The 25,766-nt window shown below is 45.1% G+C and overlaps 1 protein-coding gene across 5 annotated transcripts in view; it reads right to left on the reverse strand.

The window, feature by feature from the left end:
- Positions 1-257: 257 nt before the first annotated feature.
- Positions 258-25,766, reverse strand: part of HRAS (HRas proto-oncogene, GTPase) — a 58,454-nt gene continuing 32,945 nt past the window's right edge. For 4 of the 5 annotated variants that reach the window (XM_075566775.1, XM_075566778.1, XM_075566779.1 and 1 more), the window contains 5 exons: positions 23,563-23,686; positions 21,176-21,354; positions 19,241-19,400; positions 18,677-18,801; positions 258-3,307 (listed from right to left, as the gene is read on the reverse strand). In XM_075566775.1, the coding sequence (XP_075422890.1) occupies positions 18,682-18,801; positions 19,241-19,400; positions 21,176-21,354; positions 23,563-23,673 (570 nt within the window). In that variant the 5' untranslated portion in view covers positions 23,674-23,686 and the 3' untranslated portion in view covers positions 258-3,307; positions 18,677-18,681. Of the gene's footprint in view, positions 3,308-10,347; positions 11,457-18,676; positions 18,802-19,240; positions 19,401-21,175; positions 21,355-23,562; positions 23,687-25,766 lie in introns of those variants that run through there. The other variant, XM_075566777.1, reaches the window with a different exon arrangement.

Raw genomic sequence — 25,766 nt, forward strand, 5'->3', positions numbered from 1 at the left:
CCTAGTGTTCCAACCCATCCCCCACGGGAGTCGAGCGGGTGTCACCGTTCTGTTTTTCACCATATATGTAAATCGCCTAATTCTGCCTATTGCTCCAAGTAACCGCTCCCTACAACCTCTCCTATTGCACATATAACCTCTCCCTATTGCTCATTTAATACCAATCATCCCTTTGTAAGCTCTTTTGCAAAGATGAGTTACAGATAGAGCAGATGACACCACTATTGCGGTAAAAAATAAAAGCAGGGTAACAAGGGTTCAACAACAGGAACTTTAATGCAAATCTGCAGTTTAATATGTACAATAAATAAAAACACTCTCAGGAATTCCATACAATCCATAGTGGGTTTCAGGATACGCATATATAATACAATTTACATAGTGATTTTGAGTTTAAGGTGTTAGTTTGGGCAGAATAAGAGAAATATACACCCTTTTTAACCAGGACTCTTGCAGCGAAGGGGCTAATGTTAGAAATGACTACTTCAGTATTAGAAGGCACTGACTTTACACACATTAGAATATATATATATATATATATATATATATATATTATAGTCTTTATACACGTAAGTCAACTACATTCGTTTAGTACTGAGAAAAAGGCGATAATGTTTTCTTTTTTACATTTCAAAATAATACTTAAAGAGTTTTATGTTTGGTAACTTTGAACTATAACTAAATAGGCACTTAATGAGTTTTTCAATAGAACTATCAAGAAATTCCAGGCAAGGAAGTGCATTTTGTGAGTTTTAGCCAAAGATGCACATAATGAGTTTTACCTCTACAACGTGTGTGGGTGTGTGTGGTGTGTGTGGTGTGTGTGGTGTGTGTGGTGTGTATTCATCCCTGCTAATTATTCACATTTTGTTGGCACCCGAGCGCACTCCGCGACTCTTTCAAATTAACTTTACATGTAGAATCTACAAAAATGACTCCAAAGTGATAGTTAGAAAATGCATATAGAAGATTTACAGAGGAAAGCAGATTCATCTCAGCTGCATAAGTATTCAACCCCTTTGTTACTGAAGCCCTAAATCAGCTCATCTGCAAATGAATTGTTTAAAAGGTTACAACATGAGTGAGATGGTTTCAGCCTGTGGGTAATCAAAGTGCTTTAACGTGTAGATCATTTCCCTCGGCAACATAGAGACTTCCAAGTCGCAACTCACATAGTGATCCAACACAGCAACCATGAAGACCAAGGAGCTTACGGTGATAGAGGCACAGCGTAGACGGGTGCAAGACATTTTCAAAGTGGCTCATTAGCCCGCTCATAATTATGAAGTGGAAGATGCATTACACCACACAAATACACAGCCCCTTTAAACTCAAAACCCAAACTCACCAAACCATATATATTTGTGGCAAAAGGGGTGCCAGTGGGATTATGACGTCATGTGTAGAAAAAAAGTACAAAAAAGGCCCAATGCTGCATCCAACTTGACAAATTATATACTTAAATACTTATCTGTATATCTTCCCATAAGCACGGGTGCCTTCGCTGCCAGTTTATAGGGTCTGTGTGTTTGTGCATTTCTATTGGTAAAACAATGTAGCTGTTTGTGACCCCTCCTCCCTGATTTCAAGCGCACCCACCCCCTCCTTTGTAATGGCAGTTCTTGCCAAGCACCTGTGAATGACCAGTCTATTAAGACAGCTCTCCCTCCATTAGACAGGTTATGAGAGCTTTCTGCAGGTGCAGCAGTGTTAGGACCTACAGAGGGGCCAAGCCGTGACGTGGCTGTAAGCTAACAATACTTTGGCCAAAGAATCATACTACTCTAATTCTACCCAGATCAGGTCGTGCTCCCAAACTGGGCAGCCGGGACAACAGGAAACTGGTTCGGGATGTTACTCTGAAGTCAACAATGACCACGCGAGATCTACAAAGTTCTGTATCCGAGATGGGAGTCAGTGTTCACACATCAACAATAAGCTGGTCCCTACACAAAGCTGGCCTGTATGGACGGGTGGAAAGAAAGAAGTCATTACTCAAAAAGACTTGTCTTGAATCACATATCGAGTTTGTGAAAAAGCAAATAGATGATACTGCAGACACGTGGGGAATGATTGGAGGTCATGCAAGACAAATGTACCTTTTTGGTCTAAATTCCAAGTGTTACATCTGGCGCGAGCCCAACACTGCACATCACCCAGTTGACACCATCCCAACGGCCAAGCATGGTGGTGGCAACATCATGGTATGGGGAAGTTTCGCCTCAGCAGGGACTGGGGAAGCTCGTCAGGATAGAGGGGAGAACGGACGGTGCAAAGTACAGGCGAATCCGTGAGGGAGGAAATTCACATCTCAGGAGGATGATGACCCAAACCAAAAGCCACACTGGAGTGGTTGAACAAGAGAGTGAATGTTCTTCAGTGGCCCGATCAGATTCCTTGTTTGAATTTTAAAGAAAACGTATGGCGAGACTTGAAGATTGCAATCCATCCACGCTCCCCGACAACTTATCATAACTGGATCAATGGGCAAAAACGGTCACCCTCCTACTGTGCAAAGCTATTGGGAGACCTATCCAAAAACACAGTAATTGCTGCAAAATGTGCGTCTACCAAGTTCTACTGAATAGTTATGCAAGCAGTCAATTCCATTTTGCACCTTTCCTTTGCGGACATTTAACCTCCACCTTATATAAAACAGTGCTCAGTTTAACCACTACAGCTTTATAGATTAGAATTTAAAAAAAAAAGTTTTGTTTGGAAAAAAATTGTGCATACATTATTTATAGTTCAATTATTGGCAGGGGATGAATACGTCTACACGTGTGTGTGTGTGTGTGTGTGTGTGTGTGTGTGTGTGTGTGTGTGTGTGTGTGTGTGTGTGTGTGTGTGTGTGTGTGTGTGTGTGTGTGTGTGTGTGCGTGTGTTAGAGAGAGAGAGTGTATATAGACGTACACTTTTTTTTTAATAAGATTTAAGTAATACTGTATGACACGCTTTAAAGGGTCAGTGCCTCCTAGGACCAAAGTGTACCAACGGCAGTGACATGTTAAGCTGTTACGTTGCTCCTTTGCTTACAATTGTGATGTCATTAACCCCTTTACTGTTTGAACCTCCCCACCCCCCCCCCCCAATTCCCACCTCCATTTATAAAGCTGGCATATTCACAGGACAATAAATTACTGGATATTGGCAAATAAGTCCGAGACTGATCCTGTTTGAGCCTTGGAAGATTTTTCCTTCCCCAGATCCCCCTGCCCCTTGAGATCTTGTCATCCGAAATCCACCTGGGACTCTGCCTCGTGGCTGAAGAACACAGCAGGGCAACCCTTTCAGGTCAGATCGTGACCTGTGGACCAGGAAGGGACAGAAAATAGTGCCGTTAGAAACTTGACTCACAATGATTAAAGGTAAAACTTCTAGTCGGGTTTTGTCCCCATTAAACAACTTGTTGCCGGGCAGATCTATCTTAAACACATACTGTACACCAGTCCTGCACAACTCGTAAAGCGAGAAGGGCCGAACTGCTCCAAGGGAAAAAAAATTGGGCCTCATGGGTAAAATCATCATCATCTCTCCTCCAGCACCTCTCATCATCATCCTCATATCTCCCCCAGAACCCCTCACTATCAACCTTTGCAATACTTCCCATCTATCTCTCATACCCCCATCTCTCCCCCTCACCCACACACACAATACTCCCTCTCCACATCAAACACACAATACCCCCCTGCACACCGCACACATCCCACTCCCCCTGCACCTCACACCACTCTCCCCCCCTGCACCTCACACCACTCTCCCCCCCTGCACCTCACACCACTCTCCCCCTGCACCTCACACCACTCTCCCCCTGCACCTCACATCACTCTCCCCCCTTGCACCTCCAATCACCCCCCCCTGCACCTCCAATCATCCCCCCTGCACCTCCAATCACCCTCCCCTGCACCTCCAATGACCCCCCCTGCACCTCCAATGACTCCACCTCCAGTGACCCCCCTGCACCTCCAATGACCCCCCCGCACCTCCAATGACCCCCTATCACCCCCTGCAACTCCAATCACCCCCCCCCCTCTGCACCTCCAATCACCCCTGCACCTCACCTCCACCTCACCTCAATGCACCTCACATCATCCCCGGGACCGCGGGGAAAGTTTTTTTTTAAGTTTTTTTTTTTTTAATCTCATCGCGGGCCGCACAGAGAGGTTGCGGCCCGCGGGCCGTATGTTGTGCAGGCCTGCTGTACACACACACAGGCAGGGGGTGGCATGCCAATCTGTAACAGGTTCCCCCAGTAAATTAACCTTTACACCACATGTAGAGGCGCACCGCCGGCAGGATATGGCATCATTATACAGTGGAGTGTTCATTGCCAGGTTACACATACTCCACGGTGTGTTCATTATCGGTGTATACATACTCCGCATCATTATGCAGCACTGTGTGCACATTATCAGCGTATACAGATACCCAGCATCATTGTACAGACACGGAGTGTTCATTATCAGCACTGTAACAACCAGCTGACTATCGCCCCTGCGTTTGCATCCATACTGTACACACAGGCTGCACAAATAGTTCGAAAACGAGAGGTAACAATATATTTTTTCTTGATTATATTACATTATAAAAAGAATAGAATTTGATGTATAAGTAAAATACAGACATGCATATAGAAATAGACAAACATGCACACATAAAGACAAAACGAGAGGTAACTCTCAATGTATTACTTCCTGGTAAAATATTTTATAAATAAATAAATAAAATACAGACACATCTATAGACACACAGCTCCCTCTGGTGGCCAAACTGAAGCGCTACATTATTCACACTACAATTTTCCCCGTAGACTACTGTATTTTCCTTAATATTTTTCCCACATAGCACCAATGGGTAGCTCTGCCTTAAGAGCTTACAATTATTTTTGGTACCAGAGGCACAGAAAGATAAAGTGACTTGCTCAAGATCACAAGGAGAGCGGAGACTGGGAGAAAAAAAAAGGGGGGTTCACCCACTTCAAAGGCAGTAATAATTACCACTGAGCTACTCTTGCAGCACTATCCTTAGTGGCAGAGGTTTTAGGGAAATATATTACGGCAACACCCAGCATGCATCTCTCCATACTTCTAGAAGTTGTGCATTTAGGGTATGTACATCTTTATGTAGCACCATCCAGGTACACATAGGGAATTGCTAGACTGCTTTTTAGAATGTATTCATAAGAACAACTTCGGTCTGGTTTCCAGTAGTGTTGTTGACGAACATCAAGTAGCTTGTAGACCTATTACTATGCAATACAGGAGGGGGACCTATTCATACACATTTACAAGAAGGATATTGAGTGCAACAGGTACCATGATGCCCGGAGCAGTCACCGTTTGCTATGGGTGAGAACGTTAAAAAAGTTGGAGGAGATTTTAAACTACAATGGAGGGGGGTGGGACAAGAAACAGATAACGAACTACTGTCACGGCCCCTTTTATTCTCCAACATCTCCAATTTGTTTGGGTATTTTTTTTCGAACGCCACGCACTTCACCACGTTCATGCCGAGACAGCGCTAATAGTAGTTATCAGTGAAAGTTTGTATATACTGTATCAGCACGCCGCCCATAATGTTGCCCTTACAGTAGTATAGGGAGTTAGTTGTTACCACTCTAAAGTAGCTTGCTTGTGTACCTTTAATACAGACCTCACATAACTTGAAAACAATTAAATAAGCACAGCGCTGATACAATGCACGCGGCCGCAGCTTTAAATACCGGAACATGCCGCATCAAACACTGCATTTGCCCGCGGTTTTCAAAGTTGCGCTGAAACGGCCGCAGGAGGCTAAAGGCGGCCGCCACTTTAAATAGAATAGATGGGGATGAGAAATAGCAAAGGGTCATGGAGGTAGAATGGGAGCAAGTGGGAGTTTGGCCAGCAGCGAGACACCCGTAGTAAATACAGATAATACTATAAAACTTCTAAAGACTAAACCCAATTGGAGTAGAAAGTCAGGAGAAGAGGAGGATAGCACAGACTGAATTTTTTTTAATGCATGTTTGCCAATGCAAGAAGCCTGACAGACAAAATGGATGAGCTTCAATTAATAGCTACAAGGCTGCATATGATATCATAGGCATTACTGAAACATGGTGGGATGAAACTCATGACTGGACAATTAATGTAGAGGGTTATTCTCTTTTTCGGAAGCAAATAGAAGGGGAGGTGGAGTATGTTTATATGTTAAACCGGATCTAAAACTTACAGTATTATAAGGGATGATGTTTATGAAGGGAATGATGAAAATGTAGAGAGCTTGTGGATATAAATTAGCAGTGATGGTAAAAGTATACAGAAAATGTTTGTAGGGATAAGCTATAAACCACCAAATATCTGTGAGATTGTGGAAGAAAAAATACTTTTGCAAATGGAGAAGGCATCAGAACTGGGTCATGTTTGTATAATGGGTGATTTTAATTATCAAGACAGACTTGGGCAATGAGTTTCGCATTGCATCAAAAGGAAACAGGTTTTTGGGGGTGCTTAAAGATAAGTACATGACCCACATTATTGAGGAACCAACCAGGAGAGGGGCAATACTGGGATTTGGTAATATCAAACAATGCCGACGTAATACACAAATGTTCCCGGACTTGAATATTTGTTAACAGTGATCCTAACACAGTCTCATTTGAAATAAATGATCAAAAAACAGATTACTTGGGTTCAACAAAGACCTTAAAGGCAGATTTTAATAAACTGAGGTCTAATCTACAAGTAATACATTGGGATGATGTTTTTGCAGGGACAAATGTGTAAGATAAATGGGCAGTCTTTAAAACATTGTTAGAAAAGCACACTTATCAGTTTATATATACCCTTGGGTAATAAGTATAAAAGAAATACGTCAAAACCAATGCGGCTGAATAAACAGCTAGGGAGGAAATGGAAATGAAGAGGCAGGCGTTTAGAGTCTGGCATCTTGTTAAGCAGCTGATCCTGAACAGAGGACCGGTGTTGGGAGGAACGCCATCCACGTCATCCAGTCACTTGACTTTGGAACACGGAAGTGACAACAGCGGTAGCGGTGGAGACTTGGAGTGGGTGAGAGCGCGACTTACCCACAGCGGCTAATTTGTATCGTACCATATTTTAAACGGATCACCCTGGTGTAAGCCTTTACTGCAGGGGGTCTTCTTGTGATAAATATACATCTTTTAAAAGTACCATCTGCACTATCCTGGTCTTTTGTCTTTCCCCTGGGTCCTGCTGAACAGAGTGCACATCCACCCACGTTATACCACAGTTTTGGATATGCCCATCTCTCTCTTACGTTTGCGAGTATAATCATTGGAGGTTCTATATACAACTGAACCCAGACAGTCCTACAGTACTGTTCTATGTCCATTCTCTCTTCTCCTTTGGTGATACATACCCCGTTTCCCCGATTTTCTTGAATGTCGAATGTGGAGGATATTGGAAACATATCCTGTGCCAGAATTCTGAGTGGAGGAGTATACTATTTTACATTTAATTTGATTTCACTCTGTTTTATCAATTGATTGATATACAGCTTAACCCCCTTATAACGCGGTGCTTGGGGTCCAAAGAATCACATTGCGATATAAGCGGATCGCGTTAGAAATAATGTACAATTGTATGCAATAAAGTATTTAAGATACCAATAATCGTGTTGTAAAGTATTCATAAATATACAAAAATGGGAGCCACCCTTGCATCGCGTTATAAGCGGATTCGCGTTGTAGCGGATCGCGTTCTAACGGGGTTGAGCTTTATGTATTCTATTCACCAGTGTATTTTCACTATTATCACTCATGCACTGAGTGTTAGTTTTTTCACTCATCAGTTTATTTGATCAGTTTAAGTAACTCTAATTAGTTACGTATTCTATTATTCACAAGTGTTGAGCGCCACTTTCTGCTCTTTTATATTTAGAACCTTAAAGTCAGGATTAAAGGAATATAACAAAAGTTGCATACGGGCAATCAAATAAGAAAAAAAACTAAAATGGAAAAAAAAGGGGGGGGGGATTGCAATAGAAAGTAAGATCAACCCTTTCAGTGTGAGATGGGTAGGCAGATTATCGGAGAAAAGGAAAAAGCAGAGGTATTAAACAAATTCTTTGCCTCTGTTTACCAGGGAAGAATCAATTGCAATAGTGCCGCTGGAGGAAGCCACAACCTCTATATTAATGAACAATTGGTTAACAGAGGAAGAAGTTCATAGGCGGCTTGATAAAATTAAAGTAAATAAGGCACCTGGCCCCGATGGCATACATCCAAGAGTTCTCAAGGAGTTAAGTTCAGTAATAGCCAAACCATTACATTTAATATTCAAGGACTCCATTTCCACAGGCTCAGTACCACAAGATTGGTGTAAAGCAGATGGGTGCCCATATTTAAAGGGGAAGCTAGATCACAACCAGGGAATTAGACCTATAATCCTGACATCAATAGTGGGGAAGCTACCTGAAGGTTTAATATGGGATAATATTCAGGAATACCCAATGGAAAACAAAATCATTAGTAATAGTCAGCATGGATTTATGAAAGATAGATCTTGCTAAACTAACCTTATTTGTTTCTTTGAGGAGGTAAGTAGGAATTTAGGCCAGGGTAATGCAGTTGATGTGGGCTACTTAGATTTTGCAAAGACTTTTGATACGGTTCCACACAAGAGGTTAATGTACAAAATAAAACAAAATTAGACTCAGTAAAAATATTTGCACCTGGATTGAAAACTGGTTGAAGGACAGACAACAGAGGGTTGTCATAAATGAAACTTTTTCAGGTTGGGCTAAAGTCGTGAGTGGAGTACCTCAGGGATCGGTACTGGGACATAGAAGAGAATCCGGCGCCACAACCAGTGACAAAATCCAAGGCACTTCCGGGTAGCAGTACTGGGACCCCCTGCTTTTTAACTTGTTTATTAATGACCTTGAGGTTGGGATCGAGAGCAAAGTCTCCATCTTTGCTGATACTAAATTGTGTAAGGTAGTAGAATCAGAGCAGGATGTAATTTCTCTTCAGAAGAACTTGGAGAGACTGGAAACGTGGGCAGGTAAATGGCAGATGAGGTTTAATACAGATAAATGTAAGATTATGCATTTGGGAAACAAGAATAGTCGACTTCTAACCGAAATGGGGATAAATTAGGGGAATCCTTGGTGGAGAAGGATTTAGGAGTGCTTGTAGACAGCAGGCTTAGGCCGGGTCCCCAGTGGAAATGGTGGCGATTAATGGCGCAACAGCCAGCAGGGAAGATAAGAATTTTGTCTTCACGTGCAGCGACACAATTACGTGGTGCGCGGGGAGCCAATGGCAGGGCAGATAGTTTGGACCAATAGGAGCGCAGGTAGTGTAAACCCCCGTTTTGGCCACGCTCCCCGTGCCTCCCAACAGACCGCAGCTTTTATCTGTGCACGCTAAGCCACGACGCCAGGCGCGCGTGCAGCAGTCAACACAGGGACTGTAGCCTTAGCAATAGTGCCCAATGTCATGCAGTAGCTGCAAAGGCAAACAAGATCTTATCGTGCATTAAACGGGCAATGGATGGAAGGGAAGTAAACATAATTATGCCCCTTTACAAAGAATTAGAAAGACCACACCTTGAATATGGAGTACAATTATGGGCACCACCCCTTAGAAAAGACATTATGGAACTAGAGAGAGTGCAGAGAAGAGCCACCAAATTAATAAAGGGGATGGACAATCTAACTTATGAGGAGGGGGTAGCTAAATTAGATGCATCTATATTAGAAAAGAGGCGTCTAAGAGGGGTTATGATAACTATATACAAATATAGTCGGGGACAGTATAAGGAGCTTTCAAAATAACTTTATTCCAAGGACAGTACAAAGGAATCGGGTCGTCCCTTCAGGTTGGAGGAAAGTAGATTTCACCAGCAACAAAGGAAAGGGTTCTTTACAGTAAGGGCAGTTAAAATGTGGAACTCATTACCCATGGAGACTGATGGCAGATACAATAGATTTATTAAAAAAAAAAAAGTTGGCCATCTTTTTAGAAACAAAAGATATACAGGGATATACCAAATAAGTAAACATGGGAAGGATGTTGATCTAGGGAGTAATCCGATTGTTAATTATTGGAGTCAGGAAGGAATTTATTTTCCCCTTATGAGATTATTGCATGATATTTCACTGGGGTTTTTTGTTTGCCATCCTCTGGATCAATATACTGTAAGTACGGATATAGGATAAAGTATCTGACGTCTAAATTTAGCATAGGTTGAACTTGATGGACGTATGTCTTTTTTCAACCTCGTCTACTATGTAACTATGCAACCATCCTAACTTGATCAACAATATCCCATCTGAACAAATCAGACGGGGCAAATTTTTTTTTTTTTAAATTCTGAATTCAGTGTGCAATTTATTTTAAATCTGGAAACAAAAATATCGTTAGAGGTGTGAAGAGAAAAACTACCAACCTGAATTAACTCCTCTCTAAAGATAGTAGAAAACATAAACCGAACAGTAAACAAAAGATGGAGGATAGGAAAAAGGGTGTGCAGTTTATCACAAGTTTTAACGAAGAAGCTTCCCAAATACCGTATACTGGCATACCCCGCATTAACGTAATTAACGCATTTGTAACAGACTCTATAGTCTCCCTGCTTGCGCACAGCTTCAGTACAGGTAGGGAGTCGGTATTACTGTTCAGGACACGCTGACAGGCGCATGCGTGAGCTGCCGTTTGCCTTTTGGGCGATATGTCCTTACTCGCGAGTGTACTTAAAGTGAGTGCCCTTAAACCGGGGTATGTCTTTATTTATATAGCGCCATTAATGTACATAGCGCTTCACAGTAGTAATACACGTGACAATCATATAAATAACAAATAACACATCATGGAAATAAGTGCATCAGACATAAAAGTAACATTGTGAAAGAGGAGTCCCTGCTCCGAGGAGCTTACAATCTAATAGGTAGGGAGAACGTACAGATACAGTAGTATAAGCCCGATTAATAGTGGTATGTTTTTACCTTAAAATCTCCTTCCGAAAACTGTCCTCTAATTATATGCGCAGCTTAACACCTTCAAAACTTTAGGGTCTTATGTGCGCGGCCGCACTATATCCGGGCCAATACGGTACATAAAATCTTTAAAAAAAAACAGTGGAGTTTACTAAACAAAGACGAAGTTTTAGGCAAAGAAATTCCGGTACAGAAAGGATAGAAACCTGAAGGATAGGATAGCACCAAGTCAACTGAAAAGGAAGGACACGACCGGAGACCGGATGGAATATGGGTAAACCAGAAGGCCGCTAAATACAAGGTGTCTGGGTGCCGCGCATGCGCATTTCTAGACGACCATGACCGGAAGCGCATTACATCCTGTAATGGGCAGACATTCCCGGTTACAAAGCTTCATTAACGGCAACTTGAGCTCTGTTGTGTATGTACTCCAGTACCGGTGTAATAAACGGTATGGAGGACGAACGGCGAGGAACCTAAAATCAAGGTTGCTAGAAAATAAAAGAAATATAAAAAGGTCAGGTTTTATGGACTTTGTTGTTTTTTTTTTTTTTTTAAACATCATAAAGAATTGAAGGGTGTTGAGAATGTCACCCTAAACGACAGAGGTGGTGACACTTTCCTACGGCTGAGAACGCTACCGGATCCACTCATTGAACACCCTATACTCGCATGGTTTAACTTAGAAATTGATTTTGCTGTTTTAATATGATGAGTGTTCCTCCCTGTATAATTTAACACATTGTAGTTTTAGACCATACTCCCTGATAACATTCGCTCACTTTTGCCTTCGGTGAATATCCGTCTTATTGTTTAGGACATGGGCGCGCAAACTTTTTTTGCTGCCCCCTCCTACCCCCACTTACCATAGAGTGCCGTCAGATGACGCAGCGGGGTCATGTGGTGTCATTTGACCCCACATTGCCATGGACACGCGTCCAGAAGCCGGCTGAATCTCGATAAGTTCATGTTGCAGCAGCCTCACATGATCCCCCAGCCTTGGGGAAGAGCGCAGGGCCTCTGCAATCACCGAGCACCCCAGTTTGCGCACCCCTGATTTAGGACATTACCAATACTCCTCACATTACAATATTCTTGAAGATTGCTCTTCACCCCCTTCTCCACTGTCTCTCCTCATTACCGCATCTCAATAGTTTTGATCCAGTACTTGAGCACCCTGCACCACCGCTTTTCGGAACAAACACAATATTAATATAGTTTATATCTGATCTAGTCTAATACTTCTACAGTTTTTTGTATATGGACTCATTTTATTGGCATTCATTAAAAAAAAATGTTTTAAAAATCATGTTAACCCTGTTCCTATTATGCTCCCTTTCAAGAATTACCCAGTTGCTTTTATTTATCCCTTTACCGATTGTCATTATCTCAAAAAGGGGTGTGCCAGAGCCCGTTTCAGAAAAGCAAGGGAATGTGACTATGTACAGTAAGTGGTTGCTATAGAAACAAAGATGCTTGTTACATTACGATACCTTAAAAATGCCATTCAAAGTTGTTGTTTTTTTTGTTTGTTTTTTAATGCTACAATTATTTTCTCATAGTACAGAATTGATTTATTATATTAAAAAAAAAATAACAAACACCTTTAGGATATTGCTGGGTCTGCAGCTTTAATTTGCTTTTGTTTATCCCATTATCGATTTGGTTATAAGCCATTAGTCCTATTTGACATTACACTGATGTAATTTATTGCCAATCTTTATTACTAGTTTTACTGTTCCACGTTCCTCTAATCATGAATATGAATCATTGTTAGTCTAGTTTTTCAATCTTTCAACCATGGTTCATCTACTTTTCCCTCACTAGAAAGCTTACTAAAATACCTTACATATCCTTTTTATTATGGCCTTGTCATTTTTAGCTATACCCATGTTACATTTATGTACAGACCCATATAGAACTCAGTAACATTAAGTCATTTTATTCTCAGTGGGTTCAATCCTTTTTCCGATTGGACAGATTCCATTGTGTGTCAATATCCCTTGTATAAAAACAGCAGAGGGGTCAGAGAGAAGTGTTGCTACTGAACGAGAGCCACCCAGTTACCATGGTAACAAAAACAGCTATTTACTGTCTGGCAGAAGATAGGATTACCTATCCGTTCATTACCCCCCGAAGAAGTGGGAGCGTTCCTATGAAACGCGTAGGGGTGAACAAAGCAAGTCGGTCTGAGGTAACCAAGGTGGGGGAAGGTCTGACATCATCATCCCCCGACTCCACGCTGCAACCGAAGAGCGTCCCTGACAACGAGAACGCCGGGCAGCACCTCAGCAGCAGGAGGATACTGAAGAAACGATGCTGGAAGGACCTTTATGCTTCTAAATGCGATTCTACTCCAATGAAATTGTGAATAAGTAAACATGGGAAGGATTTTGACCCAGGGTGTAATCTGATTGCCAATTATTGAAGTCAGGAAGGAATTTATTTTCCCTCTTATGAGATATCATTAGATAATATTATTTCACTGGGGTTTCTGGTTTGCCTTCCTCTGGATCAATATACAGTACTGCAAGTACAAATATACGATAAATGATCTGTCGTCTAAATTTAGCATAGGTTGAACTGGATGGACGCATGTCTTTTTTCAACCTCATCTAGTATGGCAGGGGAGAGCAAACTTTTGATGCTGCGCACGCCCCCCCCCCTCCCCCGCGCCGCCTTACCTTACTCGGCAGCGTCATGACGTCACGGGACCCCGTTGACATGGAGACGTGTATGACGTCACGCCGCATGACACCGCATCATTTGACGCCGCGTTGCCATGGCGACGCGTCACAGCAGCCTTCAGAATCTCTATAAGTGCAGGTTGCAGAGGCCTCACGCCATCCCCCGGCATTTAATTTAAATGCCATGGGGAAGAGTGCATGGCCTCTGCTACCACCCGCGCCCCCCAAAAAAATCCTCGTGCCCCCCATTTTGCGCACCGCTGTACTGTGAAACTAGGAGTGTGCATTTTAAAAACGTTCTTCTGCATTACAAATACATTACTTTATTATGCCACGGGGAGTGTTTTGTGCTCTTACTTTATAGGTACAACCCCGAAGAGACAAGAGCAACAAATAGCGCAGCAACAATCCTGTGGCTGTGGCACCACACTTGCCTCTATTGAACTACCTTTGGCCGCAGTATAATACTATGCCACTTATTTTTCATGTATGTTTCCTCATGGTAACTTGTCACACACGCACGCCGCACGCGCCAATATAGTAAGGGAAAAAGCGTTAAATTGATAGCACACAAAAATTAGATATGGTCACAAGGACATTTCACAAACGTCTCTTTTTTTTTTTTCCAGAGAAAAGGTTTCAGCTAAGCCATCGCTGCAAGGGGCGGTGTGACCTCCGAAACGGTTTCCTCTGAAAAAAAAAAAAAAGGCTTATGAAATGTCCTTGTGATCAGATCTAATTTTGGACTGACACTATCAAAAAAGCTGTGTGTGCTGTGCACGCGCATAGTAAGTGGAACTTCTTTGACTTTTGTCACAGAAATTGTATTTGTGTTGGTGATGTTTTAATTAAAAATCTAAATACAATTTCATTGACAAAACGCAAATAAATTTGACTTAGAATGCGCGTGCTCGGCACACATTCCCTGTATTAGCTATTTGCACTAAGTGTGAATTCCTTGTGTGTATGTGTGTCAATGTGTATGTATGTGTGTCAGTCAGTGTGTGTGTGTGTGTGTGTGTGTGTGTCAATGTGTATGTGTGTGTGTGTCAGTGTGTGTGTGTGTGTGTGTGTGTGTGTGTGTGTATGTCAATTAGTGTGAGTGTGTATGTGTATCTGTGTCAGTCAGTGTGTATGTGTAAGTCAGTGTGTCAGTCAATGTGTGGGTGGGTGGGTCAGTCAGTCAGTCAGTGTGCGGGGAGGTGTGGGTGGGTCAGACAGTGTGCGGGGAGGGGTGGGTGGGTCAGACAGTGTGCGGGGAGGGGTGGGTGGGTCAGACAGTGTGCGGGGAGGGGTGGGTGGGTGGGTCAGTCAGTCAGTGTGCGGGGAGGGGTGGGTGGGTGGGTCAGTCAGTCAGTGTGCGGGGAGGTGTGGGTGGGTCAGTCAGTGTGCGGGGAGGTGTGGGTGGGTGGGTCAGTCAGTCAGTGTGCGGGGAGGTGTGTTCAGTCAGTCAGTGTGCGGGGAGGTGTGGGTGGGTGGGTCAGTCAGACAGTGTGCGGGGAGGTGTGGGTGCTTGGGTCAGTCAGTGTGCGGGGAGGGGTGGGTGGGTCAGTCAGTGTGGGGAGGTGTGTGTGGGTCAGTCAGTCAGTGTGCGGGGAGGTGTGGGTGGGTCAGTCAGTCAGTGTGCAGGGAAGTGTGGGTGGGTGGGTGGGTAGGTCAGTCAGTCAATGTGCGGGGAGGTGTGGGTGGGTGGGTCAGTCAGTGTGTGGGGAGGTGTGGGTGGGTGGGGGAGGTGTGGGTGTGTGGGGAGGTGTGGGTGTGTGGGGAGGTGTGGGTGGTTGGGTCAGTCAGTGTGTGGGGAGGTGTGTGTGGGTCAGTCAGTCAGTGTGCAGGGAGGTGTAGGTGGGTGGGTCAGTCAGTCAGTGTGCGGGGAGGTGTGGGTGGGTGGGTCAGTCAGTCAGTGTGCGGGGAGGTGTGGGTGGGTGGGTCAGTCAGTCAGTGTGCGGGGAGGTGTGGGTGGGTGGGTCAGTCAGTCAGTGTGCGGGGAGGTGTGGGTGGGTGGGTCAGTCAGTCAGTGTGCGGGGAGGTGTGGGTGGGTGGGTCAGTCAGTCAGTGTGCGGGGAGGTGTGGGTGGGTGGGTAAGTCAGTCAGTGTGCGGGGAGGTGTGGGTGGGTGAGTCAGTCAGTGTGCGGGGAGGTGTGGGTGGGTGGGTCAGTCAGTGTGTGGGGAGGTGTGGGTGGGTGGGGGAGGTGTGGGTGTGTGGGGAGGTGTGGGTGGGTGGGGGAAGTTGTGGGTGGGTGGGGGAAGTTGTGGGTGGGTGGGGGAAGTTGTGGGTGGGTGGGTGGTTCAGTCAGTGTGTGGGTGGGTGGTTCAGTCAGTGTGTGGGGAGGTGTGGGTGTGTGGGTCAGTCAGTGTGTGGGGAGGTGTGGGTGTGTGGGTCAGTCAGTGTGTGGGGGAGGTGTGGGTGGGTCAGTCAGTGTGTGGGGAGGTGTGGGTGTGTGGGTCAGTCAGTGTGTGAGAGGTGTGGGTGGGTGGGTCAGTCAGTGTGTGGGGAGGTGTGGGTGGGTGGGGGAGGTGTGGGTGGGGGAGGTGTGGGTGGGTGGGGGAGGTGTGGGTGGGTGGGGTTAGTTGTGGGTGGGTGGGGGAAGTTGTGGGTGGGTGGGTGGTTCAGTCAGTGTGTGGGTGGGTGGGTGGTTCAGTCAGTGTGTTCAGTCAGTGTGTGGGGAGGTGTGGGTGTGTGGGTCAGTCAGTGTGTGGGGAGGTGTGGGTGTGTGGGTCAGTCAGTGTGTGGGGGAGGTGTGGGTGGGTCAGTCAGTGTGTGGGGAGGTGTGGGTGTGTGGGTCAGTCAGTGTGTGGGGAGGTGTGGGTGGGTCAGTCAGTGTGTGGGTGGGTGGTTCAGTCAGTGTGTGTGTGGGTGGGTGGGTGGGTGGGTCAGTCAGTGTGTGGGGAGGTGTGGGTGTGTGGGGAGGTGTGGGGAGGTGTGGGGAGGTGTGGGTGGGTCAGTCAGTGAGTGTGGGGGTGTGGGTGGGTCAGTCAGTGTGTGTGGGGGTGTGGGTGTGTGTGTGTGTCCTGCGCACCTCCCCCCTTCACAAATCCTGTGCACCCCCCCCCCACCCGCCACAAATTCTGCGCACACCCTTCCCCTCCCCCACCCCCCCCCCCGCGGGGTACATGCGCGCCGCCCGGGTCACCCTTTCTTCCAGGAGCCGGCGCCGAGCCCCTGTGCCGCGCGTGTGTTGCGCCGTATGTCACCGCTTCCTGCGAGCGGGGGGGGGGGGTTGCGGCGATTAGGAGCGATTAGGAGCGGCGCCGGCGGCGACATGACAGGGGCGGTGTGAGCGGAGTGGCGTCCATTACGTGACGTCACTTCCGTTTCACATTTCGCCCCACATCATCCAGTTTTATCCCATCAGAGGTGCCACTAAAGAAGTTTCACTTCAAAAAGTGTATTGGCAAAATACAGGACACAGCCTTGATGAAGATCCGGCTTTAACGATCGAAACGTTGGTATTTGGCTCTTTAACCAATACACTTTTTGGTCACTTACAAACGACGCGTGGCATCTTTTTCCGTACCTTGGTTTGGGTAAAAGTATATATTTGTGTTATGTTGCATGCACATGCCAAAGCAGACGAGACCGCAGAGGGAGGGCCGAGGCCAGAGAGGGAGGGCCGAGGCCAGAGAGGGAGGGCCGAGGCCGGAGAGGGAGGCCAGAGAGGGAGGGCCTAGGCCAGAGAGGGAGGGCCGAGGCCGGAGAGGGAGGGCCGAGGCCGGAGAGGGAGGGCCGAGGCCGGAGAGGGAGGCCAGAGAGGGAGGGCCTATACACACACACACAAACAACGTTGCAAAGCGTCGTAAGAGCGTTGGATAAGCCGTTTTGGCGTTGTAAAAATGAATATAGGTATGCATAGCATAGCGTTGGATAAGCCATTCGTTGTAAAACGAGGACTGCCTGTAGTAACTTACATGTATAATAAAATGAGTCCAGTAGAAGACAGTGCACAGACATCTGGCACAAGTAGATGGTAGACACAAGGGTAAACGCAGAGGCTCACGGATCAGTCCCGCCCACTGGGACCAACTGGCTCGGCAATACTCGGATGTTACTTCCGGGTTGCGTCCTCTCGCGATACCCGTATGGAGTAGTCCACCGCAATCGCCGTGTCTCTACAGCTACAGCATTACTCCCCCTCGGAGTTAGCCGGATAGAAACGGCGCAGAGCTCCGTGGGGAGGCTGTAAACTGGACAACTGAGCGTCTGGATGTCTGTCTTTGCACTGAGTGAACTCCGCAACGCGTTTCACACACTCCGGTGCTTCATCAGGCGGTGAATTGATCTCATTTGGATTTTAAAAGGCCCAAAAGCCTGCAGTAGTGTATCCACCTGGCAACTCCTGCTGCTTATTCCCACTCCCTCCACCCCTGAACTATGTTTTCCCACACAGACTTCCAAAACACTGCTCAGAGAAGCAGTCTTACCCGGAGCTCCTCAGATGAGGCTCTTTGAAGTCCAGTGACATCACAAAGCAAGAAGGGATTAAGCACGCATATTAATGTCAGTCTTGGGATCATTTTTTAGGCATTTAAAAAAAAAAATAAGTTAAAAAAAAATCAGTGGGCACGGAAATAGCCGACTGTTTGTTGTACAGGACAGGGACGAAACCAAATAAAAAATAAAAAAAATAGGAACGTAGTGTGGACTGTTCTATAGGTTTTGGGACCCAAGAAGGTTTGGAGACCTGGGCCCTACTCCCCTTATGCAAAAAAAACAAAGTCAAGTCAACGTTTCAGTCTTGTCTGAGACTATCAGAACCAAAATAACAATATAACCACTTTATTTTGTCATGATGAAACCTTGTCAACATTTATAATAAATACATTTTTTTTTTTTTTTTGTTATACAGTATTTTGAATTTGGAAGGGCTTTTGCTTATTCTACTATATACTCCAAAGGGGCTTTTCAGGCAGTTGGTGGATGTAAATCCTCAGGCGGTGTGTATGTGCCGTGTATTCAAAGCCCCACCGTTATTACTATATATTTGATTTGGGTTATGATCTGTGCACAGAGTCTATATCCTACTCACCGTGGTCAGGATAGAACGCATTTGCAGGTCAGGCAGCCCTTCTCACTCTCGTCGGGTGGGTTCAGCTTACGTAACTTGTGCTGCCGAATCTCTCTCACCAACGTGTAAAAGGCATCCTCTACTCCCTATGAGAAAGAAACAGTCGTTTGTACCCGTAGGGCACATCCGTATAAGTATCAAAACAACAACTATTATAGAAAAGAGATTCTCCTCATCTTCCTGGTTTTGTACGTGGCCCAGTAACTCCTGATTGGTCCTCCCTTTCCGGTATGGTTTCGGCAGAAGTCTTCAATGCATGAGATCCCGTAACTCAGGGGGCCATGTTGGCCATACCCCGCTGACTTTGTAGGATGTCTCTCTATATGAATCCTGTTCTCAAAACAATGTCCTGTCCACATCTTTCAGATTCTGAAGGAGGCCTCTATACACACACACAAATATATAGATCTGATTCACCTATTCAGGTCACTCTCTAATCCTAGAGCTCTTGGCTGGGTCCTGTCCTCACCTGTCTGGTCTCTACATTAAAAGGTCCTATAATGCCTGGGTAGGTCCTGTCTTCACCTGTCTGGTTTTGGCCGAGGTTTCGATGTAGGGGATCCCGTAACTCCTGGCCAGATCCTGCGCTTGACGTGTCTCCACCGTTCGGGCAGGGAGGTCACACTTGTTCCCCACCAGTACCATGGGGACATCATCGGAGTCCTTCACTCGTTTAATCTGCTCCCTGCACAGACGAGACAGATAATCAAGTAGGTTAATTAAATTAAGACCTGCCCAACCTGTGTAACATTCACCTAAATTCTAAATGTGAGAATATACATACATATTCACACGTGTGTGTATATGTATGCATGTCGGAGCTGGTTTGGAATTTAGCAGAGCTCAGTGCTGGAGGAAGAGTGCGGGGCCACTTGCCTGCTCCGGCATCCCCTCCTGCTCTTCATCACAGCGACGTCATATGACATCACGGCAGCAATGAGATGAGAAGCTTGACAGAAGGCACTTAGAGGCCACGCACTCTATCCCAGCAATCAGTTGTGGGGAAAGAGCGCGGGGCCTCTTAACCGCGGGTCCCTCTGCGACTGCACTGCCAACAAGCCGGCCCCGATTGTGTGTACATCATTCATTTGAATTGACCCACCAGTCACGTCCGATAAATTTAGTGTCGCCTCACACAGGCTTTTTCCTCATCTCCCAAAAATAAAAAACTTGAAATTTCTCATAATTTGCACCTTTCAAAAAAAAAAAAATAGTCTACTCGTTGAAGCAAATGGAAAAAGAAAACAATCTGTATGATTTTTTCCCCTCACATTCACTTAAAGACAGAGGTTCCCAACTCAAGGATCACTAACCGTGCCAGTTTTAAGGATGTGTGTGTATAGGGAAACCGAAAGGTTCACCAATCGGGCCAAAGCGCTTCGGCGTGAAACGCGTCAGAGGATCCGCCAGAACTACACTACTATGCTCCAATAAATCTTTTTTTAGTCACCACCTCAGCCTTTGCTGCTATTTTCTTATACGGCGGTGCATCGTTCTTTTCTCCGGTGGGAGTTGTATCATTGGTTCCAGTTTTAAGGATACCCCTACTTCAGCACAGGTAGCTCAGTCAAAATGATTAGGCTACCTCTGCTAATGAGGAGAGCCACAAAACCTGCACCGCTAGTGGTCCTTGAGGACTAGAGTTTGGAACCTCTGCTTCACAATACTGCTTTTAAGCCGTGTAACGCCCATGGAGCCCTTCACGCATGTCTGAGGACGCCTACGAGTCCCCACCCGCTGCAATAATGGCTGCTACATCTCTATATAATACTATTACTGTGGCAAAGCTTAGGTTTTCAAAATAAGCCAACAGCTTTCTGTACGAGATATAATTTCTAATATTATAGTACACAAACGACCACCTTTCTGTTTTTATTAAAGTAAAAAATTACGGCAAAATTTAAATGATTGTGATTTGAAGAATAAAAAGGTCAGCCCTCGTATTTGATCTCATGATAACCTGCTGAGGAACCCCAAGGGTGCATACAAATGTTGAAGCGTCCAACATCAGCAATTATTTTTCCTGGAATACTGTCTCCCCGGAAATGCCAACATTCTGCAGAGCACCGAGTTTACAACCGTCCTAGTTCAAATGAAGTGTTGGAGAACCACCACCAGTGAGATGGAATGTCACGCTGACATGGAGGTAGGTGAACCGTTCTACACAAAGTTCTCAAACTGTGGTCCTTGGACCACTGGTCAGGAAGCTTTCTCCTTTAGACCGAGCATATTCTAACAGTCCAGTATTATTTAAATAGGTGTTATTCATAGAGATGAAGCAAATGTTATTGCTCCGGCTGACACATTATGGTGGGATATTGTGTCATCAAATCCTATGGAAAGGATATGATATTCTGCGTTACAACACAATATGCTGTATTATCAGCAGGAGCAATGAAGTCACACACACCCACAGAAGAAGAAAAAACACATATACACACACACAGTTCAATCACACACCTGTACTGGTGAATATCCTCAAAGGATTTTGTGTTGTTTATGGCAAAGACGCATAGAAAGCCCTCTCCAGTCCTCATGTACTGATCCCGCATTGCACTGTATTCCTCCTGACCAGCTGTATCCAAGATGTCCAGGAGACAGGTTTCTCCATCTATAACCACCTGCTTTCTGTACGAGTCCTGTAACAGAGAAGGTATGCAAGAGAGTTGAAATGGACAGACTCTACATCTGAAATGTCAAATATGGAAACAATGCCATGGCGCAGACGGAAAACGATTTTAAATCCATCAATGCAATTGGCTATAAAACGCCTCAGGTCTATTTCTACAGTCATTCAAATGGTATTAAAGATATACAATGCCGTTTTCAATATACTGTCTGACCCTCTAAACGTGAGACCATGGTAACCCAATATCAGTGACAGGTTTAATGGGTGAAAGGGTCATTTTGGGCAATCTTAGAAAACATGTTCAACTAAAGCAATTCTTATATTTGTCTGCTGTCCGTCATGAAGTCCCTTACGTCCTATGGGGGACTGACCCTTTAAGGAAAACATGTCATCGTCATTAGTTCACGTCAGTCCAGGGAGGGACTGAAACTTTAGAGGGGGGTTAAGGGGTCAGTCTCTCCTAGGGCCAAGGTGACATGTTTAAGTAATCAGTCCCTCCTAGGAGCAAAGTGTACTAATGGCAGTGACAGGTTTAAGGGGTCAGTCCCTCCTAGGAGCAAAGTGTACTAATGGCAGTGACATGGTTAAGGGGTCAGTCCCTCCTAGGAGAGCAAAGTGTACTAATGGCAGTGACATGGTTAAGGGGTCAGTCCCTCCTAGGAGAGCAAAGTGTCCTAACGGCAGTGACATGTTTAAGCGATTAGACCCTTATGGGAAAAAAAGTTTACTAACGGCATTGACATTTGGCCACATCTGGGTGATAAGCAATAACGTTATTCCATATATTTTCCTCTAATGGGACGCAAGGCAGTTCACAACTACAACAGTGATAAGCAGTGCTGTACATGAAATATTTTACAGGCAGTCTGTGGTTGGTTACTGAGGCAGAGAGATAGAGACTTGTCAAAGGACACAGAAAGCAGGCAACAGGATTTAAACCTGCTTCAAAGTCACTATAAAAAAAACAAAGAAAACAAATATTTCCTTTAGCAGTTACATTTGTTTAACAGCCAATTAGATCGTTAAATTCTCTGGGGTTTTTTTAGTCAGCTTCGTAGCATTGATATACTCAATCTCCCCCAAAAAACAAATTGATGGCAAAATTAACGTGTGCAAGTATCACAAGACCTACCCAAATATACATCACCAAACCAGGGACTCGGTATTATGGTCCAAATAGAACACCATTTACACACATTGTACATAAAGCGCAGTATAAACCATTGGCCAGCTGCTCCTGTACTGCACTATGGGGGGTTTCTCTTACAGGCTGCTGATTTCAGTCTGGCTGATTTCCCCCATCATACAGTACTACAGTACCCTCCCTCCATAAAACCTTCCGTCTGCCTGGGCCGGAATGTCAATGCTCAATTACTGCATTTCCACTTACATACTCCACAAAAAATGGCACTGTACCCTTGAACTTTTTCCTGTCACAGAACTAGACAAGATATTTATACACACACACACAATATTTAGATCCATTTATACACACACAAGATATTAGATAGTTATACACATTAGATGCATATACACACACACACACACTAGCTGATAGTGTTTGTGTATGTATGTATGTATGTATGTATGTGTGTATGTACACACACACACACACACACACACACACACACACACACACGATAAGTTATGATGGGTGAAAAGAGTGACAAAAAACCCTCCACAGAATAGCAAATGAAAATATCACTAGTGAGCACATTCACATATATACCTTGCCTTTCACCATTATCACCCAGCATACAGTGCTTCCACTGCAGCAAGGGATTCTGGGAAATGACATGCAAATGAGCATCTTAACCCAGGCGGTGCTGAAAAGCTGTGCGGGCACGCATCGCGTGAGCAGGGACATATACACATACACACACACACACACACGTCACCTCGCCAAGCACTGCCCGCTCAGCGCTAGCGGGGCCGCAGCCTAATGGAGCAAGCATAAGCTTGTAAGGGTTCCATGTCAAAATGGATTTGAAGCAAAAGGTGGCACTGGGTGCTCATTCGCATGTCATTTCTCAGAATCCCTTGCTGCAGTGGGAGCACTGTATGTGATAATGGTGAAAGGCAGGGTTGCAGACCTGTCCAAGACATGTGAATGTGCTCACAAGTGATATTTTCATTTGAGATAGAGACAAACACATGTGTATCCAGTCTTAAACCCACTCTGTATCCGGGTCCTGCAGAGCCCTCCGCTCCATCTCACCTCTATGGTGGGATCATACTCATCCACAAAGTGGTTCTGTATGAGTTGGATGGTCAGCGCGCTCTTCCCAACACCTCCTGCACCCACCACCACCAGCTTATACTCCGTCATCGTCCAGACCCCCCTGCGGAAGAGAAAATGGATCAGTCCAACATTCACGGCACGAGGGAAGGCAGGATGTTCCATTAAGCTGCAATAACACGAAAGCCCCGTCATTGACCTTTCCCGTCATTTCAAAACATATTCATCTACTGCTGCGGCAGCTTTAGCATCACTCTTGCACACCGCGGCGTGAAATAGAGCGACAGCCCCGTCCCCCTTCTCACTCGTGGCTTATTCAGAACAATGGCGCCTTCTCCCGCTGGTGCGCTGTCTCAGTGCTGGGTGCGCTGTCTCAGTGCTGGGTGCGCTGTCTCAGTGCTGGGCGCCAGGGGTTGCAGTGCCATTGGCTACATCTGCCGATGTGAGACGCCAAACAAGAGCTGGGTGTACTTTATATTCTGTAATTAATTCTGAGCTTCATCTCAAAATGAGAAAATTATTAAAAAAATAAATAAAATGTTAAATAAATTAATTTATCTACAGCACGTGACTAGCTTTTGTTCAGTTGGGGCAAAAAAAAATTGTATGTGTGGTCTCCTTTTTATTAATTAATTTACATGTCGATAAACTATGGACTGTGTGCGCTGTAGGATACTTTTATTAATTTGTTTTCTTGTGTGCTCATGTTAAAAGGTTGCGCTAATTTTTTTTTATATATATAAAAAAATATATAGATATATATAAAATTTATATAATATATATATATATATATATATATATATATATATATAAATATATATGATAGAATAGATAGATATTTAAAAAAACATGTTCTAAAAACATATTAGTGAAAGAGGCATTAGTATGAAAGCTATTCGTATATAGTTGTTAATATTAATATTTGAACCTATTAGTTAAATAATCATAAATTAGGGAATTCAACAGAATGGTGAAATCTAAAACCATTCAGCGATGTTAGATTGCAGCATAAAATCAGAGAATGACGGTTAATTCTATGAAGAAATGTTTCTTTCCTATGCAGCAATACTGCTTTCCAGCTACTTTTTCTTATTTGTATATGTAACGCATGTGACAATGTATAATTCTACATTCTTACCTAAAATGGCAATAGTTTGGTGCTCCCGTTATAAACCCTGATTGTCTGCTTAACATAATAGCTGCCTTTCACTTTCAGTCAGTGTAACTCAGCAGCTACAATGTATCCCGATATTACGAAGGTAACATTATCTATTGTTACAGTTTACAGCTCAAACTGCTGGGAACATTGGCATCAAATGATTCCATCACGTTCCTGTTTGTGAAGATGTTGCACTGCTTGGGAGATGGGCTAAACCCTGCTCTGGAAATCAAAGGATGCTTTAAAACTCATTAAAATTGGCAGGAAGAATTGAATAAAACGAAACAAGTCACTTATCTAAGGTCGGGTCCACACTTCGCACGACCGCACCAAAAGGCAGCGCCTCTGAGGCAGGCCATAGAGCAGGCGACCGCACCAAAAGCCAGCGCCTCTGAGGCAGGCCATAGAGCAGGCGACCGCACCAAAAGCCAGCGCCTCTGAGGCAGGCCATAGAGCAGGCGACCGCACCAAAAGGCAGCGCCTCTGAGGCAGGCCATAGAGCAGGCGACCGCACCAAAAGGCAGCGCCTCTGAGGCAGGCCATAGAGCAGGCGACCGCACCAAAAGGCAGCGCCTCTGAGGCAGGCCATAGAGCAGGCGACCGCACCAAAAGGCAGCGCCTCTGAGGCAGGCCATAGAGCAGGCGACCGCACCAAAAGGCAGCGCCTCTGAGGCAGGCCATAGAGCAGGCGACCGCACCAAAAGGCAGCGCCTCTGAGGCAGGCCATAGAGCAGGCGACCGCACCAAAAGGCAGCGCCTCTGAGGCAGGCCATAGAGCAGGCGACCGCACCAAAAGGCAGCGCCTCTGAGGCAGGCCATAGAGCAGGCGACCGCTTGCCGAGCAAACAAAATTATTTCATTTTGACACGCAACGGCCAAGTCACGTGAGCGGTTCAGCCAATGAGGGCGAACCAGCTCCGTGATGTCACGGCCACGCCTCCGTGTCGCGTCTCTCCCTAGGCCACAAATCACCTCTGCAGCAGGCCCCGGGTCCCATGCTGTCACAGCTGATGCAGCAGGGGAA

Source organism: Ascaphus truei, chromosome 12 (assembly GCF_040206685.1).
Source record: "Ascaphus truei isolate aAscTru1 chromosome 12, aAscTru1.hap1, whole genome shotgun sequence".
Classification (NCBI taxonomy): Eukaryota; Metazoa; Chordata; class Amphibia; order Anura; family Ascaphidae; genus Ascaphus; species Ascaphus truei.